This window comes from Engraulis encrasicolus, chromosome 9 (assembly GCF_034702125.1).
Source record: "Engraulis encrasicolus isolate BLACKSEA-1 chromosome 9, IST_EnEncr_1.0, whole genome shotgun sequence".
Classification (NCBI taxonomy): Eukaryota; Metazoa; Chordata; class Actinopteri; order Clupeiformes; family Engraulidae; genus Engraulis; species Engraulis encrasicolus.
The window spans coordinates 50791790-50810415 of record NC_085865.1 but is presented as its reverse complement, the minus strand read 5'-3'; the positions used below and the strand labels follow the sequence as shown (position 1 = coordinate 50810415).

The 18626-nt window shown below is 44.5% G+C and overlaps 1 protein-coding gene across 1 annotated transcript; it reads right to left on the bottom strand.

Annotated features, from left to right (window-relative positions):
* Positions 1–3036: 3036 nt before the first annotated feature.
* Positions 3037–6875, bottom strand: cryaba (crystallin, alpha B, a). Its single transcript, XM_063206224.1, has 3 exons — positions 6547–6875; positions 4617–4739; positions 3037–3228 (listed from the first exon to the last, which is right to left on the bottom strand). The coding sequence occupies exons 1-3, from the start codon at positions 6739–6741 to the stop codon at positions 3037–3039; spliced, it is 510 nt and encodes a 169-aa protein (XP_063062294.1). The 5' UTR covers positions 6742–6875.
* Positions 6876–18626: the final 11751 nt, after the last annotated feature.

Genomic DNA, 18626 nt, shown 5'->3' with positions numbered 1-18626 from the left:
CGCTGCTGCTAGCTTACTGGATGTTATTGTAGGCGCCCTCTTGAAAACTATAGTAGTCTACTTCACGAACGCGGGGGCATTTCATACATTTATAATTTGATTTAGCTTATGATAACTTATGATAGCTCTTCGACACAACAGAACACAACGGGGTATGAATCTGTGATCAATTTTAGCTAAATGGAGAAGCGTTTCTGAGGCTATGTTACATCAAAGCATACAAACAAGGTAGGAATGCTTTTTTCTAATAAATGTGCCAAACATTTTTGGATGACCCTCCCCTAGCCAGCTTAAAAGAAATTTATGACCCTCCCCTCAGCAATGAAAAAAATGACGTGACCCTCCCCTATTTTCTTCCGGTGACCCCGAAAATAAATAACGAACAGTCCCTTAAAATCACTTTTTAAGCATATGCGTGGCTCAAAAAATCTAAAAACTCAGCCGTGGGTATTTTCTATATATAGTCTTTCGAAAGCAACATCAGAATTACACAAGAAAAAAATCTTATACTGAGATAAAGGCACCATGAGGGGTTTTGCTCCATAGGACTCCATTCATTCTGGTCTCCGGGCCGCCACGTGGATAAGGGTAGAACTGCAACTACAGCTCTAAACCTGCCATAGAACTAATACAAACCTGCCTCGTTTCGGAAACCGGAAATTCACTGTGAAACCAACAAGTGGCGTATCTAGACTTATAGAATCTGTGGGCATACATAGGCTACAACAAATCTTTTCAAGTAGCCTAGGCTTATATTATATCAACTAGACCAGGGGTTCCCAAACTTTACCATGACAAGGCCCCCCATATACCGGTAGATTCTAGCCAAGGCCCCCCTAACATGGGCCATGTCACACTATTTTTTCTGTGCACGCGGTTTCACAGCTGAAAAATTGGTGCATTCCTAAACCCATTCAAGTAGGCCTACTACATAAAGAAAAATACAAAAACATTGTAATGAAGAGAATGATTTCACTGGGATAGTTTAGCTCATTTTTGGTTTATTGTGGCTTGAAGTTATTCAATTTATTAAGCTATTCATTTTATTTTGCTTTATTATATGGTTGTGACGTCATCGGTCGAATGCTCCATTCATTTCAACGGGGCTCCCCAACGTTCGCACGTCTGTTATTTTTCGATAACGGACGGGTTGGTCTATAACAGACCGCTGTCAATGGCAACAAGACTTTTCACTGCTAAAGCGACTTTTCAACAAGACTCTAATCAGCTGCTGTGATAGACAACACCTGTTGTCCTGGCTACCTAGCTGTTGCCTAGCGGTGTTCCACAATGGCACTGTTTTGTTTTGCGCAGCAACAATCTTAACATTAAATAGGCCTAAAGAAATGTCCCCGCCATGTGTGAGTCATTTAAGTATATCCATATAATAAGCGGGTTAACTTTCGGCAAGTCGGTCGCTTTGTGGAATAGCAGCACTTCAGAGAGAACAAGACCCCTCCGCTCCGCGTCGGGGTCTAAAGATTCTCTCTGTCGTGCTGCTATTCCACGGTAGCGACCTTCTCGCCGAACGTTAACCCTTACATATTTCCCTGCCAGCCTGCTGCGGCCCCCCTGGCATCTTCTCGCGGCCCCCCATGGGGTCCCCGGTCCCCTGCCCACACTTTGTGTGTGTGTGTGTGTGTGTGTGTGTGTGTGTGTGTGTGTGTGTGTGTGTGTGTGTGTGTGTGTGTGTGTGTGTGTGTGTGTGTGTGAGAGAGAGAAAGGAGGGTTCTGGTTAGGGTAGAATGCAGATTCCAATATGTGGGCTCCCGTCCTTCCTTACCTCTTCGTGGCCTCGTGATAACGTCACAGACAACAGAATTTATTTCAATATCTCGCAAAAGCTCAATTCTAATGTCATTTTCACATTTGCAAACGTGAGTGAAGAGTAGTCCCCCAAATGTTGTTATGGCTGGGCTGACAGCAGGGAAACGTAAACCTCAAACATATTCACTCACGGCATCAAACCAGATACACATGAAGACACATGCTGGGGGCCAGCCCACTTAATAACATTTTCTAACACGCGACCGTCTCAAACATAAGTGAGCATTAGCTAACAGGTAAGAACAGGTAGCCTAATCAAGCCTGTTGATGAACTATGGTGAAATGTCAGATTTTGCCTAGGTCCATAAGCCCTTAATGTTAGGTATAATATACAGAGGCTTTCTTTTAAGAAATCGATATAATTTAAACATCAAACATATTTAATCACGGCATCCAACCAGATACTTTGTTCATTTTTACTTTATTGACAAATCATCAGTCAGTTCCAAGCAGAGATCAAGCAGCTACATAACAGTGTGTATTTCCTCAGCCAATCAGAGATGGTAAATTATCCATACAGCGAAACCTCCACCAGAGAGACCAGACCACTTCTTACTGTCAATATATACTTTCTTACACATGATGACACATGACACCATCCTTGATCCAGTCATTACCTCACAGCTCAAGACCTTTACTACCTTTACCTGTCACAGTCAACAGAGGTGGTACACAATTAAACAGATTCGTTATTGGCAGCAGCAGGATTGCTCGGCTCTTGGCAGCAACACTCTCAAGTCTTTTATTTTCTTGGCCCCCGCCCACACACTCCCTCCCCACCCAGCACCCCCCAAAGCCCACACACTCCTCCTCCTCAAACCCCTCACCTCCTCCACCTCTGCCTGCCCTCCCATGGTAGTAACTGGCCAGATCGACCGTGTTTCTGTTACAGCAGCGTGGGTGACGTCATTGCTGCAGACACAGCCTTCAGCCCAATGACAGTATCTTGTTGGCACACTATCAAGTGTTTTTTTGGCGTCTGGTTTTGCTGACTTTTAAGTAGCCTCGATACACACTGATGCCACTACTTGTCAGGAATGTAGAAAAAGTAAGACAGTTAACAACAGACTAGATTTGCAATTAGGTTGTGACATTAGCCTGCAGCTAGCCACTGAACAACTTGTTATAGGCTTTCTTTCTTTTTTTCTTTCTTTCTTTCTTTCTTTCTTTCTTTCTTTCTATCTTTCGCTCTGACAGACAAGTCAGGTTCTACTTCTGGGCTGGGGCCTTCTCTTCACAGGTGATGGGGATGTTCCGTTCTGGAACATCCATCAGGTTCCGAGGGGCGGAGATGCTTAGAACCCCGTCGGAGGAGAGGGAGGAGGTGAAGGATCCTGGATCCACGCCAGTCGGGATCTTGTACTTGCGGAAGAACTCTCGAGCCACGTAACCATGTTCATCCTGAGAACAGACGTGAAGATGGGAAGTCAACGTCAGTAAGATACAGTACAGCAGTGTTTCTCATCCTTTTTTTTGGCAAAGCACCCTTTCAATTCCTGACAAATCTCAAGGCACCCCAAACAAACAAGCCGTAACATGGCATCGCATTTGGTACCACACAGGCTTAGAAAAGTCACATATTTGGAGCCGTCACACAACCTACCTAGTTGCAGCTTTATCTCAGACACGCTATGTGTAGGCCATACTGGGGCGACCTAAATTTACTTTATTGTGCATAAATAGTAGATTAAAGATTCCACTGACCAAGCATTAATTTATTAATTTAGACAAATATGTATTATATTACATTATTTATGTATTTATTTAGGTCAAGTTCAGATACCATCAGCCACGTTTCCACGGCACCCCTGAGGGGGGTGTGCAGCACCGTTGAGAAACACTGCAGTACAGGACCAAAAGTTTGGACACAACTCAGACTGACTGGGTGCTTTTACTCGAAAACAGAAAAAAACAAGCTTCTTGAGATGTGTGAGACCATCAGTTGTGTTGTGTAGAAGTTAGGTTGATCTAGAAAGCTGGCATGGCTGTTGGACAACTGCTAGAATTTTTTTGTTAATAACTCTATATGATATGTGTTCATGCACAGTTTCAATATCCTCCTTGAGAATCTACAATGTACTGTGAATAGCCATGAAAATCGAATGATTGTGTCGCAATATGTCCAAAAATTTCGCAGGTAAGATATAAGACAGACAAATAACATAGAAAAGGTGTGCATCAAGTGAGTCGAAACATTTCATAATAAGTTGGTTCAAAGAGCTGAAAGGAAATATACACAGATATAATTGTTGTTACATATATAACACAGTTGAGATGTTGCTTTATTATTCATAGATTTACATGTACTTGTAATATGAGCACTGTTATCAGTTGTGCTATTCATACATTATACTGTAGCTAAAAATAAATGAGAGGTTTTTTTTAAATACAAATCCTCATCCACTGAAAAGCACTAGATGCTGTGCTATGTTGGTGAGATTGTACAGCTATAATAATAATAATAATAATTGTTGTACAGCTATGAGTGATGTCTTTGAATGTGTGTGTGTGTGTGTGTGTGTGTGTGTGTGTGTGTGTGTGTGTGTGTGTGTGTGTGTGTGTGTGTGTGTGTGTGTGTGTGTGTGTGTGTGTGTGTGTACACGCGTGCGTGTGGTTGTGTGTGTGTGTGCGCGTGCGTGCGTGTGTGTGTGTGTGTACTGTATGTGTTGGTGTGTGTGTGCATGTGCGTGTGTGTGTGTGTGTGTGTGTGTGTGTGTGTGTGTGTGTGTGTGTGAGACCACCACAGGTGAGGTGTGTACCTCTGAGAAGCCCAGACCTCTCGGGCGTACCTGCCGTTCCTCATGCTTGCCGTGCACCTCCAGGTAGTCGTCGTTCACCCGGACCGTCAGCTCCTCTGGAGAGAAGTGCTTCACGTCCAGGTTGATCACGAAGCGATCTTTATCGGAGCGGACCTGTGGACACAAGAGCAACAGAGATGGTAAAAGACGTCTTGTATTTTCTCTGATAACAGGCAGGGGTCATCACTGAGGCCTTCAGATAAGGTCTACCACATGATCATTCAACCAGCCAATCACCTGACTGAATTGCACAGGCAAAAAACACAGTCATTTGGAAAACGTGGCACTAACTTAAATCCATGTTGCCCATCACTGAATCGGTCTCACCCTAATCAAGTAAGTAGATAGTTTAGTCAAAGAGCCATTCTAAGTTTGATTTAAGATCAGCATGTAGATATTTGTCATTTCACACAAGTTAAAAATAAGTTATGTACTGATTTAGGAGTGTTATTTCTAGCATTGTCTCTAGAAGTAAAAGCAAGTAAAAGATTTTCTAGGGTTCATTTCACCATCTCTGGTTGAAGTACTGTATCTGGTGAGGGCTGAGGCACACAGTGAGTGCAGATAGAGGGTGTTTTGCTCACCATGCCCTTTTAAAGTACATCAAAACAGAAGTGACTAGGGTGGAGGGGGGGGGGGGTGTGCTGTGGTGCAGCGAGCTAAGCCCCCCACATTTGGGCTTGCATGCTGCCCACCCGCGGGGACCCCTGTTCGATTCCGGCCGTGGTCATATCCCGAAAAACATTGTAACCACTGATTTCAGGGCAGTGAGCAGTGGATAAGTGTCCAGAGTTGTATAAAGTAGAACAGTGGTTCTCAACCTTTTTTTAACAAACTTGGTCTCATCATAAGCATCCCAATGCCCCCATGACCTCTTCATGAGCCTGCGAACGCCCCGTTAGTTTTGAAAAATAAAATAGACTAATGTCCGCAAATGCAAACTAAGCCCCGCCCCCACTCAGCTGTATCCTTCTCAACGCCCCCCCTAGGGCACCGCAACGCCCCCTGTGGGGCTGTAGCGCCCCTGTTGAGAAAAACTAAAGTAGAAGTACTCTTGGATATACACTATAATTACAACACTAGTAGTATGATACTACATAGTTGAAAGCATGTAATACCATACTATTAGTGTTGTAATTGCATCTGTAAGAGTACTTCTAGTACTTCTAACTTATACCATACAGCTCTGCAAGTGTCCCACCTCAGAGTGGTAGACTAGGCACCAAGGAGCACTACCTTAAGCTAACTGACAAAATCACTCTGTACCAGGGAGCACTACCCTACACTAACTGGCCTTAGATCAGACCAGTGTTTCCCAACCTTTTTTGTCTTGCGTACCCCCTAAGCATCTTAGTTGTGCCATGAGTACCCCCTAATTCATGTTCTATATCACTTTCTCTGTCCTGATGTGACTGCTCCATACATTTGTTATAATAATAACATTTTTCCAAGTACCCCCTGCAGTGTGATCGCGTACCCCTAGTGGTACACGTACCCCTGGTTGGGAAACACTGGATCAGACGGTTGCAGTTTCAAATCCCACCCTTGCACTCAATGAATGAGGTTCCCCTGAGCAAGGCACCTAACCCCATACTGCTTCAGGCACCGTTATCAACATACCCGACAAATAACTGTAAGTCTCTTTGGACAAAAACAACAGCTTAGTGTGCTATAGTGTTAAAAAATAGGACATTGGGCACTACCTCAGAACAAAAATGAGCAGGAGCATAGCCTAACCTCCATGGCCGGATCACCCATTAGGGCCAGAGGCGCAGTGCCCAGGCACACCAACCATTTACAACCAGTGAGTGGGCACTACAACCCAAATTTAACAAATGCTGTTCATAAAGCGGTTCAACTGTGAAGCACAGTGCCCGGAGGAACCATGCACGCTGGCTTGATGTCTACGGTACTCGCTTACCTCGGAGAAGCCGCTCTCCATCCAGGCAGGCAGCCGCAGCCCCAGGAAGGGGCGGTTGAAGAGCAGGGGCAGGAAGGGGGAGAAGAGGTCCGCGTCGGGGAGGTGCTCGCCGAAGAACTGGTCGTAGATGCGGTGGGGGAAGTAGCCCGGGAAGAAGGGGCGTCTGAGCCAGGGGTACTGGATGGCGATTTCCATGCTGCTGCCGCTGTTGCTGGTTCTGGTTCTGGTGCTGCTGCCGGGGGTCCGGATCTCCGGTGTGGAGCTGTGTATGGAGAGGAGAGGAGTGGAGCGGAGCGGAGAGAGGAGTGAGAATGGGTGGCTCTGTGGCTCTCTCCCCGCTTGTATTTATGTCCCCCAGCGATGGCCTGGGGGTCTGGTGGGTCGGGGGGTCCGGCGGTGGTGGCGGGGGCCTGGGGACTTGGGCGTGGAGCGGGCATCGGAACCTCATGTTGACCAGTCTCCAATAATGATGTCAGGTGTTTGGTGTCTTCCTGCCGAGCCAAACTGGGCCAGAACTCAATCCCCACAGCACCACACAGTCCACTGCCCTGGGCCCAAACACCCCTCCCAGAACGGGCCGGGCTGGGCTGGGTTGGGTTGGGTTATGTTTGTCTTTTGTTATTGTTAATTACTTTTGTCTCACGCACGCTTGGTTTAACTTTGTTCTTGTTGGGGTGATTTTTTTGCCTCCACATTTTACTATTAAATGCTCTGTTCTTAAAATTACCTGTGTGTGAGATGTGATGTGTGAGATGCCTTGCTTCCCAAGTGCATACACCAAAGGGTGCCAACAAGCCCTGCCATGCCGCCAGGGCCGGATTAAGATGGCCTGGGGCCCCTAGGCTACAGGTTGCTGTGGGGCCCAACGGAAAGCAAATTTTACAATACATTTCCATAGACAGTGTCATAATTACATGCTAGAAATTAAGGATAACGTGTCTACCAAGTCCTACTTTGGAACCAGCTTCCAGATGATGTAAAAAATGTACCCACTATTGATAGCTTTAAATCTAGACTCAAGACTAAGCTGCTCTCAGATACCTTCCCCTAGCAGCTGTATATTATTTGTTTTCATTTTTATTTTTATCTTTATTTTATTGTTCTTAATGCTTTAATTTTCTTTGACTCTAATGTCTTTCTTTATTTCTTTCTTGCTTCCTTTCTTTTTGCTTATATAGTATATATATAGGTTTTTTTTTCTTTGTGAAGTAGCACATTGGATTGCACCTGTCTATGAAGTGCGCTATACAAATAAACTGTCCCTGCCCTGCCCTACTTAACAGGACAGATTAATTTTTAAATACTGCATCTTATCATAATTCAGCAATCTTTCACCTTTGACCAGTCAGGTTTCCCCTTGCCGGTGGGGGCCCCTAGGCTGCAGCCATATCTAGCATGTGCGTTAATCGGGCCCTGCGATGCCACCCCGCCCTGCCCTAGATTACCCAGAGGATTTCCAATTGTGCTGATGCCCTCCCTGCTCAGTGCACTGGAAACATTTTTGTCTCTCGCTGCTGTGCCCGCTCGGAGCAAGGTGCCCACACCCCACCACACCACACAAACACCTGCCACACAGTCACACACACACTGACTGGCACACGCACGCACGCACACACACACACACGCACACCATTCTCACCACTGCCACTGCCACACACACACACACACACACACACACACACACACACACACACACACACACACACACACACACACACACACACACACACACAAACTGACACACAAACATACCCAGCCGTACACACACAATCACACTCTGTGCCACCACCAGGCCAGACCACGTCGCAGCGCCATGCCAACAGAGGGATTCTGGGGCTTCTGGGCTTCTGAAGGCCTCACTACCATAAGACTCGCCAGCAGCGGATGTGGCCGCTTCCTAATGGCACGGCCGATAGAAGTGTGTGTGAGTGTTTGTGTGGCAGTGGTGAGTGTTGTTTCATGGGTGTGTCTTGTGGAGTGTGTGTGTGTGTGTGTGTGTGTGTGTGTGTGTGTGTGTGTGTGTGTGTGTGTGTGTGTGTGTGTGTGTGTGTGTGTGTGTGTGTGTGTGTGTGTGTGTGTGTGTGTGTGTGTCTGTGTGTGTGTGTCTTAGTGTGTGTGTGACAAATGAGGTGATGTGATTGTAAGGGGTTATCGTGAGGGTTATCTCTGCTCTGACTGCTGGTTAGCTGGTTAAAATGTTAATCCATAGGCAATGAAGAAAACTGCACACCGATGAGCTTCCATTTAAGCCATTTTGTTTCATGAGGTTTCGTGCCACCCTGGCCCTTCCTCCTGTTTTTCAGTCTGAGGAAGGGCCAGGGTGGCCCGAAATGTCATAAAATAAAATGGCTTCAATGGGAGCTCATTGTGTGCGGTTTTCTTCATTGCCAATGGATTAACTGTTTTGAACCTGCACCCGAAACCTCTTTGGATGTGCGTGAGATTCGATTGGGATAGCTGGTTAAACAGCTCCGCCATGACCACAAGGCCCTCATCTCTCCAGTGCCCTCTACTGGGACAAGGAGGTTAACAAGAGGAACGGCAGACATATAGACCCCTTTTCTGTTTCTAGACAGATGTGACATAATCGGGCTGTGCGCATTGTTGAAGCATAATCTACCATTGTACATACAGCACATTTTTAAAGAAAAAATGTTTTTTTTTCCAACATAAGAAATTGTCACGATAACTTATATGAAGTGGGCACCACAGACATTCACAGAAGTGGGCATTCCTGATGGTGTCCTCAGTCCAATCTGTACGTTTAATGTCTTGTTACCACCACAAACATCTCCTATGCTTCTAGAACAACCTATTCCCTCTCGGAATACCATAACAAGTGTACTTTTAGGATCTCTATTTTTCACAACCATACACGCTTATACACGCTTGAGGCTTGCAGCAGGTCTTTTCTCTTCAGGGTCTGCACTGTCTATGTGTGTGTGTGTGTGTGTGTGTGTGTGTGTGTGTGTGTGTGTGTGTGTGTGTGTGTGTGTGTGTGTGTGTGTGTGTGTTTGTGTGTGTGTGTGTGTGTGTGTGTTTGAGACAATTTGCGCGCAGTGATTACATAACCTCTAAACGGATCTATATCTAAACCCTTATCCTCCCCAAGTGCCTCGTGATGATGTCATTAGGTCATTTTCTCATTTGCAATCAGGATGTTGAAAGGAGAAAAGTCCCCCAAAAAGTTGTTGTGGCAAGGTTTGCAGGGAAAATTAAAGAGGCACAATGTAGGATGACGTCGTTTGCGTGGTGCCCATGGCATCCATGTCTCAAAATCTACACCATAATGAAAAAATGCTGTTCAAATAAACTCGCTGTGAGAATGTTTTTCATCACGGAATGCCAGCAGTTGATACAAATCTGAATACGGTATGTAAATCGATTTTTCATATGAAAAGTCATCCCCACAACATTCCTTTGGACCGCTCTGTCAAAAAAGTTGCATTCAGGGTTTTCTGACAGCGGACCGTGGAAGTGGTCACGAGACTCATCGTTCACTCACTAATGAATCGCATGACCATCGGCTGACTCGGGACAGTGATTAATTAAACTTTTAATCCTACCTGGAGCCCCTTATTATTTATTTATTTGTGTTTATTATTAATTATTCTCTCCATGGAGGTCAGACTGATCATGTGAAGTATAAGGCCAGAAGCTGCTGGTCAAGGATGGAAGTCAGGATATTGGAAACAGCCCATAGACCAGTGACTCCCAACCTTTTATGGCATGGGACCCCATTTTGACATCCCAAATGCCTGGGGACCCCATACATATTGTTCACAACAAAAAATAAAACATGACTGAAATAGGGGCCTACTTAAGTTGTAGGGTATTAAACCTATAGATATTTATGGCAGTCTAAGATTGTAAATGGTGTCTCAAAGACAATGTGGAATATTTCTACATAATATTTATCAGTATTCGTTTTTTTCCTCACACTTTCAGACATTTCAGGTCACCCCATTTTGTATCCCAGGCGACCCCAAATGGGGTCTCGACCCCAGTATTGAAAAACACTTACAGATAGACAGACCTCATATCAAGCCCAATCCAAAATGTTTTGGCCACAGACGTTTTATGGATTCCTAAGGCATTTATGTAAAGAAAAAATTCAGTTCATGGAAAAGTTTGGCTCATTACATTTCCCATGTGCTTATATGACTGTATGTTTACTCGCAGTGGGCATTGGGGGCAGTTTCTGACCATGGCCAGAGTTCTTGAAAAGTTGCTGTTTTAATTTAATAAGTAATAAAGGTTATAATAAAAAAAAGTTTGGAGCTTATTCTGCAGTGTGCAGACCTACCTTCTTAAAGGTGCACTGTGTAAAATGTTTAGTAATTTACTTCCAGAATTCATGCTGCCCATTCACAAGTGTTACCTTTTTCATGAACACTTTTCACCACCATCAACTTCTAAGTATTCAGTATGGCTGTGAAAATTGCACTTTTCATACATGAAAACTGGGATCTTCTCCATGGTTTGCCATTTTGAATTTCCAGAAATAGACATTTTCAGCTGCATAACTTATTGTACTTTGGTCATACTAGTAAATATTACTTTATTATTTTGTAAATAAGAATTTGTAAATTGCAAATTTGGCAATAGTCAGCTCAGTTTCAGTGAGCTGCATAGGTGCAATACCTACTCTGGCCACAGTCGTACAGTGCACCTTTAAACATGGCCGCAATGTTCTCATCTCCGGTGCCATTTATACAGAGAGAGAAGGAGGTCAGCAAAAGAAATGATGTGAACAAAGACAGATCTCAGGCTCAATCCAAACTTCATTCACTCTCTACATAGGGTGGACCTACTATGTAGAAAACAAAAAAATAAAGCTTTTTAGATACGGTCAAACTTTATAGATTCTAAAATTGCAATTATTCATTATCACATTACATTACATTCTACATTAAATTCATTATATTTCCTGTGTGCTTGTGTGCTTGTAAAACATTGTTATACTGTACATTGCAAGCCAGTTAAACTTAAAAAAAAAATGTCCATTGCTGCCCTAAGTTTGTAAGTTAACTCAACTGGAGACTTAACTTTTCCTCAAATTGAGTTCATTTACAAACTTAAGGCAGCAGAGGAACTTGCTTTTTATGTTTAACTGGCTGCAATGTTTTACAAGGTACTAGCAGTGGGCATGGGAAGAATTTTGTGACCTTTTGTGACAATGCTTTCATCTCTAGTGCCATCTACTGGGACCAAGAGGTCAACCAGAGGAATGATGTAATGCAGGGGTGGGGAACCTATCTCCAGGGCCATTTGCGGCCCTTGAAGCTGTTTTATCCAGCCCCCTACATAATTTTAATGTTATGCAGCTTCACATGAAATATGACATACTTTTGAAAGGAATCTTAGAAATTCTATTTGCAGTACAATTAAGCTATATTCAGGGGACCTAGTGAAGGTGGGGTCTGTTGTAAAGGTGGGTGCCTTCAATATAGGCCTGAAGTGCTGGGGGAAATCCTGGTTTGTGTTCATAGTACGGCCCTTGGAGGACTTGTACGGCCCTTGGAGCAATTTGAAGTGGCCCCTCAAATGAAATCCCCACCCCTGAAGTAGTATAGGCAACAAAGACAGACCTCAGCCTCAATCCCAAAATGTTTTACTTGTCCACTAACTAGGGCAATCAATTCAACTGAAACAAAGTACTTTGTACTGTACATTTGATGAAGGGAGCCTGCAATTGGAGATGAACTGGAGCCGGGTGTTGCGGACAAGATTTTAGGTGCTGTTTCCACGTAGCAGGATATTTTTTTTCTCCTTTTTAGGTGTAAATGCAACATGTGGATAAAAATAAATCCTCCATTGTAACAAATGCGTTTCAGCCCCCTAAATAGGATATTTTTTTCTCCTGCTTTTTATACCTGGATTTTAAATATCTGCTACATGGAAACGGAGGGCCAAAACCAATGCAAAACTAATGCAACCAGGAGAAAAAAATATCCACATATAAAAATATCCAGCTACGTGGAAACAGCACCTTAGACATGACCACAGACATTTTATGGGTTCTGAAGGAGACCACATACAGACAGGTTCTATGCAAAATGTGTAGGCCATTCGCACACCGCACAGTTCAGTATGTAGAAAACCGAACAATTCATCTTGCTAGCTGCAGTATGTAGTGAGTAGAGTAAAGTATCATTTATTGATCCCAGGGGAAATTAAGGTATCAATTAGCATACATACATAAATACAGAAGACATTACACACAGGTATCACTGTACACACATCATTACACATATTAACCATATATACACACTCTTACATACATTCAGCCCAAGGCAGGTATCTTACTCTCTCTTACACACACACACTCTCTCTCTCTCTCTCTCTCTCTCTCTCTCTCACACACACACACACACACACACACACACACACACACACACACACACACACACACACACACACACACACACACACACACACACACACACACAAATAAAAAGTGTACAAAAGAAAAACTTAGAAAATATTTAAGCCATGACCATTTTATGGATTCTGCATGTCTGAAGGAATTTATGAAAAACAAAAAAATACAGCCAAAGGAAATGCTAGGCCAGTGGTTACCAAACTTTTTCAGTGGAGACCCCCTTTTGTAGGCCTACTGTAGAATACTTTTGCAACCCCCATACACCCACCCACCATAGTCTTAGCCTAGCAATGAAATTCTAGCAATATGATTATTTATTGATGTAAATAAATATTCACTCTTCACTGTATATCCAAAATAAAAAATATCGGTAACACTTTATTTTAGGGATACATCTATTAGCATTAATACATACAATGTTAATGCCTGCATAAGTAACTTGTAAGGCATGTACTAAGCAAACGCTAAGGCCTACTAGGTCCTTACTAAGGTTAAATTGGTAATAAATCCCTTATTGTGCATGAGCAAGACATTTGCGAATACATGCCTAACAAATGTTTGATTTTGCTTTGTACATGCCTTACAAGTTACTTATACAGGGACATTGTATGTATTAGTGCTAATAGATGTATCCCTAAAATAAAGTGTTACCAAAATATCTAAAAAAAAAATCCACAGGACAGCTAATGTACCCAACAAATTTACCATACAAGTGAATGCAAGTCCCTTTTGTCCGCGACACCCCCCCCCCCCCTTCAGCACCACCAAGACCTCACACTGGGTCCCGACCCCCAGTTTGGGAACCACTGTGCTAGGCCATTGGATTTCCTGTGTGCCTCCACGACCGTAAGACATCCAACAGTGGGCACTTGAGGGAATTCCGTGACCGTGACCCAGAAGGGGCTGCACCCCACCTTTTCCTGTTATGATCGCAGGTAACCATGGGAACAAGAATTCTGAAGTCCGGAGGTGCACACAGGTCTAACCGTACTGCAAAAAGGAGAATATGGTAGATGCAACAGTTCAAAGATCCATGCACAGTTTCTAGGTGCTGGTAAATGCAGGAGTGTTCAATATTTCAAAAGAAAGGAGTTTACCGAACACACTGGATTGACTTTATTGCCCGTTTCTTCAGAGCGAAGAGGAGAATAGGTGGCTTCTGACTCCTGCTGTAGCCTAGTCTTATACTCTTGGGTATAGTGCTAGAGTGCCTCAGGCACATATCTCCCAACCGCAGCACAGCTCCAGCCAAACAAGGCCTTCATTTCTCCAGGGGAGTTTTCTATTTGACTGAGGCTTCTTTTGGGATTTAAAACAGTTAGCTGTCATGCAGGTTGTTCGCTGCATGGTGAAGCGACCTGCGCAGACTTGTCTTTTGTGGAGAAAAATGGAACATTATTACTCTGTGGCTTTGCGTGTGTGTGTGTGTGTGTGTGTGTGTGTGTGTGTGTGTGTGTGTGTGTGTGTGTGTGTGTGTGTGTGTGTGTGTGTGTGTGTGTGTGTGTGTGTGTGTGTACGTCTGTGTGTGTGTGCATGCGTGCGTGCATGTGTGTGTGTGTTGGGGGTGGGGGGTGTATTCGGAGCTGAATCTAAAAACACATACCAGACTCAGATAGTCTTTCAAGGTGCTATGGATATTGCCTTGTGGTGTTATGGAAACACAATCCAGATATTGTCCTCTGGTGTGTGTTAAGGAGGTGTTTCTTCAGGTCCAGATTATACATGCAGTACACTGTACATACACATGCTGGGCCGCTGACAGCTTTGGATGTGCCCAGCACAAAGTCATCTGTAAGGGCCCCCCACCCAGTTCATTCAATTTAATGAGGACTCAATTATGGGCCCCCTATCTCCCAGGACCCGGGACAACTGACCCCTTTGCCCCCCCTTGTCGGTGTCCCTGTACACATGTATTGTGAAGAAGCTAGGGCAATTTGTTTCTCCAAAAACATTGTTACTGAGCTATCTTCTGCATTCCAAGGAGAACACTAACCAAGAGAGAACTCTAACCATCTGCTTCGTCCATTTTGTGTGGAATGTGGACGGAATGTGAGGAGTCATTCGAGACTGAGCAGTGAGTCAGTTTGTCTGCACAAGAGTTTTAGGGTCTTCCCTCCCTCGAACAGAGGAGGAAAAAAGAACAACCACAAGTCCACAAGGGACTCTGTTTTTTTCTTCTTCCATAAAGTCATCCGAGACTGAGTAGTCAGTTTGTCTGCGCAAGAGAGTAAGGGTCGTTTTGCTTAAACATAAAAAACACACAAGTCCACAAGGAACAGAGGGTTTTTTTTTTTAATTTCTCCCTAAAGTTATCTGGGATTGAGCTGGCAGGCAGCTGTCTACGAATGAGAGTAAGTGTTGTCATGCTCAACCATAAAAAAACACAAGTCCACAAGGGACAGAGTCTACTTTTTTATTATGATTTCTCCCAAAAGTCATCTGAGACTGTCTGAGCAGTCAGTTGTCTGCAAAAGTGTTGTCATGCTCAACCATAAAAAAACACAACTGACAGACTCTCTTTTTTTATCTCTTCCAAAAAGTCATCTGAGACAGTCAGTTGTTTGCAAAAGAGAGTAAGGGTCATTGCTCTCAACCATAAAAGAAAACACAAGTCCACAAGGGACTGAGTCGTTTTTTCCCCCTAAAAAAGAAATGTACTGTATATATTTTTTTCTCGCTCTGACCTCCAGACACTTCTCCCCAAATCCCATTTGCTTGGTCTGGTCGTGTGTGTCTGTGTCTTTGTCTGAGGCACGCAGCAGCCTCTATTGAGTATTGACAAGGGTCTGCTTTGGGAATAATCCCATTTGCCCCTGTTTGAATGAACAGGCAACAGCTTTTGCATTTTCTATAGTTTAGCCCTGCACACGCACACACACACACACACACACACACACACACACACGCACACGCACACGCACCCACACACACACACACACACAAACCCACACACACACACACACAAACCGACCCCCTGCCCAGGCGCGGAGTGGCCGTCGGGAGATCGGGGACTTGTCCCGGTGGGCCGCGGCCGTGAAATATAAAAGCGGCCACACTGCGTTCTTAACCGGCCCTTACGTTTTGACATAGTACTTATTGGCACTGACTTCCCACTTTCAACTTCCCTGTATTTCAAAATGGCTGACTAGCCAGTATTTATACCGCATACCAGACGGCAATACCTCACTGACGGTGTCAAACAGTAAATTGGCCACACCCCTTCTCTACTGATAATTTTCATACACCGTAGATCGCGGAAGTTTACAAGATCTTAGTAACACAGTTTTGTTTTCAGTATTTGAAGAACCTGTGATATGTATATTGGTTACCAAAGGATGGAAATATTAATAAATTATGATTTATTTTCCGATTTCCACACGACTGTTACAGTTTACAGTCTTTCCAGTCCATTCACTTGCTCTGTGGTTATTGACTTGGGTTACGAACAGACTCCACCAAGTGGTAAGGAAGAGAACTGCGCCTAACAGAAGCAATGGGTTTTGTTTTGATTTTTTAGACCGTCAGTATATCTCCTTATAGTCGAAATAATATTATTATCATACATATATTTATATGTGGTACATTTAGGATGTAGCCTATGTCTGAAGAAATGGAACAAAATAATTACCACACAAGATTCTGATGTGACCAGTGCTGGGTGTGTAGCCTAAGCTGTGGATTAAAGTAGAGTGATTGCAAGAAACAAAGACATTTGCTGCGACGAAGACAGCGTTTTAAGGTAGGCCTACACCGTTTGGTTATACATTTTGTTGACTTATGGTTGTGGTTTGAAGTAGCTATTAGGTTTGGCTTATTTGCTATATGGTGGGTTTATTGCACAATGTAGACAGACTTTTTGTAAGCTATAGGCTACTATACTATATTTTGTAAGCCTACTCTTCTAAAAATCCCCACACTCAAAACTTTGTGCCCATGCTCATCCTGTCTTCCTTAAACGATATTTCAATTTCAAACTGTCAAAATGACAGTGGAGTGCACATTTGCATGGAACAGTAGCGTGATGTAGCCTAACCTAGTAGGCCTATGAATGCTTTGGACTGTGATGATGGCTCCAGTGGTGTAGTCTACTTTTTGAAGTGGGTATACTGTATATTTGAGCATTTTTTGATGTGTGTATAGTCTACTGTATATATTTGTGCTATTGTAAATAATGGATCAATCAATTTTAAGTGGGTATACTGTAATCCCTGAAATTTTGAAATGGGTGCGTATACCTGCGTTTTACGTAGACTACACCACTGGCTGTGCATTTCATCAAGGTGTAGGCTACAATTCTCCACTTCAGGTTGATATTTTGACAACACTAATGTCCACATGTAGTACGACTGCAGATTTCGTGGCTTTTGTCTTTTTGGTTATGAAACCATGTTGTTCGCTTTGTTTTTTTTTTTTGGTTTTTTTTTTGGTTTTTTTAAATAGGGCCGCCAAGGGGAAAATTCTCCCGGTGGGAAAAGGTGGGCCACTCCGCCCCTGCCCCTGCCTCCCCCTGTCGAACCCCCTTCTTTAGCCACAACACCCCCACCCCCAGCCCCACCCCAACCCAAGCTAACCTAACCTAAGCCACGCTGGGGAGAACCCTCAGCCTTGGAAAGGGGGAGGAGAGGAGAAGGAGGAGGAGGGGGAGGAGGAGGAGGAGGAGGAGGAGTAAGGGGGGGAGGGGTGGAAGAGGAGGGGTGAAGACCAAACAACACACTGGCTGGCCAGGCATGTCTGTTTTCTCACAGAGAAAAGAAACGAGACCGAGCGAGAAAGATTGAGCGCACGAAAAGAAAAGACACAGTGAGAAACAGAAAAAGGAGGGAGGGAGGGAGGGAACATAGAATAAGAGACAGAGAAAGAGAGAGAGGGAAGGGAAGGGAAGGCAGGGGAAGGGAGTGGGGAGGGGGTTACATGCTAAAGATTCTGTCCTGTAATCTTTCCCGTGGCAGCAGGCTGAAGCCTTCGGGTGAATGAAGAGAATTATACAACAGAGCGAGCGCACGCGCGAGGCGAGGCAAACGGACGAGGAAGACAAGAGAGAGAGAGAAAGAGGGACAGACAGAGAGAGAGAAAAGAGAGAGAGAAAAGAGAGAGAGAGAGAGAGAAAAGAGAGAGAGAAAAGAGAGAGAGAGAGAGAGAGAGAAAGGAAACATGCTCGCTGGGCTTGGCAGGCTGGTCGCAGATGCCTTGGATACGACCCACACACTGAGGAGGGCTGGAGTCCTTTCTTCAGCACACGGAGCCTCAGAGCAAAGCTGAGCAGAGCAGCCGCTCCCTACTGCCACACACACACACACACCCTCCCACACACACACACACACACCCGCGCACGCACGTCTTCTGCTCAGGAGGGGTGTGTTTTTTTTCACTGGACCCGTGGAGAGGGGAATCCACCGTGTGGAGGAAGAAGAGGGGGCAATGTGAGAAACCCATACTCTGTTCTGAATGCCTTCTCTCCTCTCATCTCCCAGCCACCCAGACGGACACAGTGTACTGCTACGTGGAGCCCTGCTTTCTCTCTGTCTCTCTCTCTCTTGTCGTTTTCTCTCTCTGATCCGTTGTTCCTTTTCAACCCTGTTTTTCTCCACCGCCGCTGCCTGAGCGTGCTAGCGGAGGCTGATGCTCCCCACCCTGCTGACGGACTGACGAGGAGGGCGACAGAGAGGCGGAGGGGTGGATTGGTGTGTGATTGGAG

Excerpts from the sequence above, each read along its gene's own strand:
- cryaba (XM_063206224.1), bottom strand. The coding sequence starts at position 6,741 with ATGGAAATCGCCATCCAGTACCCCTGGCTCAGACGCCCCTTCTTCCCG. Across the intron at positions 4,740-6,546 it reads TGGAGAGCGGCTTCTCCGAG|GTCCGCTCCGATAAAGATCG; the intron begins GTAAGCGAGTAC and ends TTGTGTCCACAG. Across the intron at positions 3,229-4,616 it reads GCAAGCATGAGGAACGGCAG|GATGAACATGGTTACGTGGC; the intron begins GTACGCCCGAGA and ends GTCTGTTCTCAG.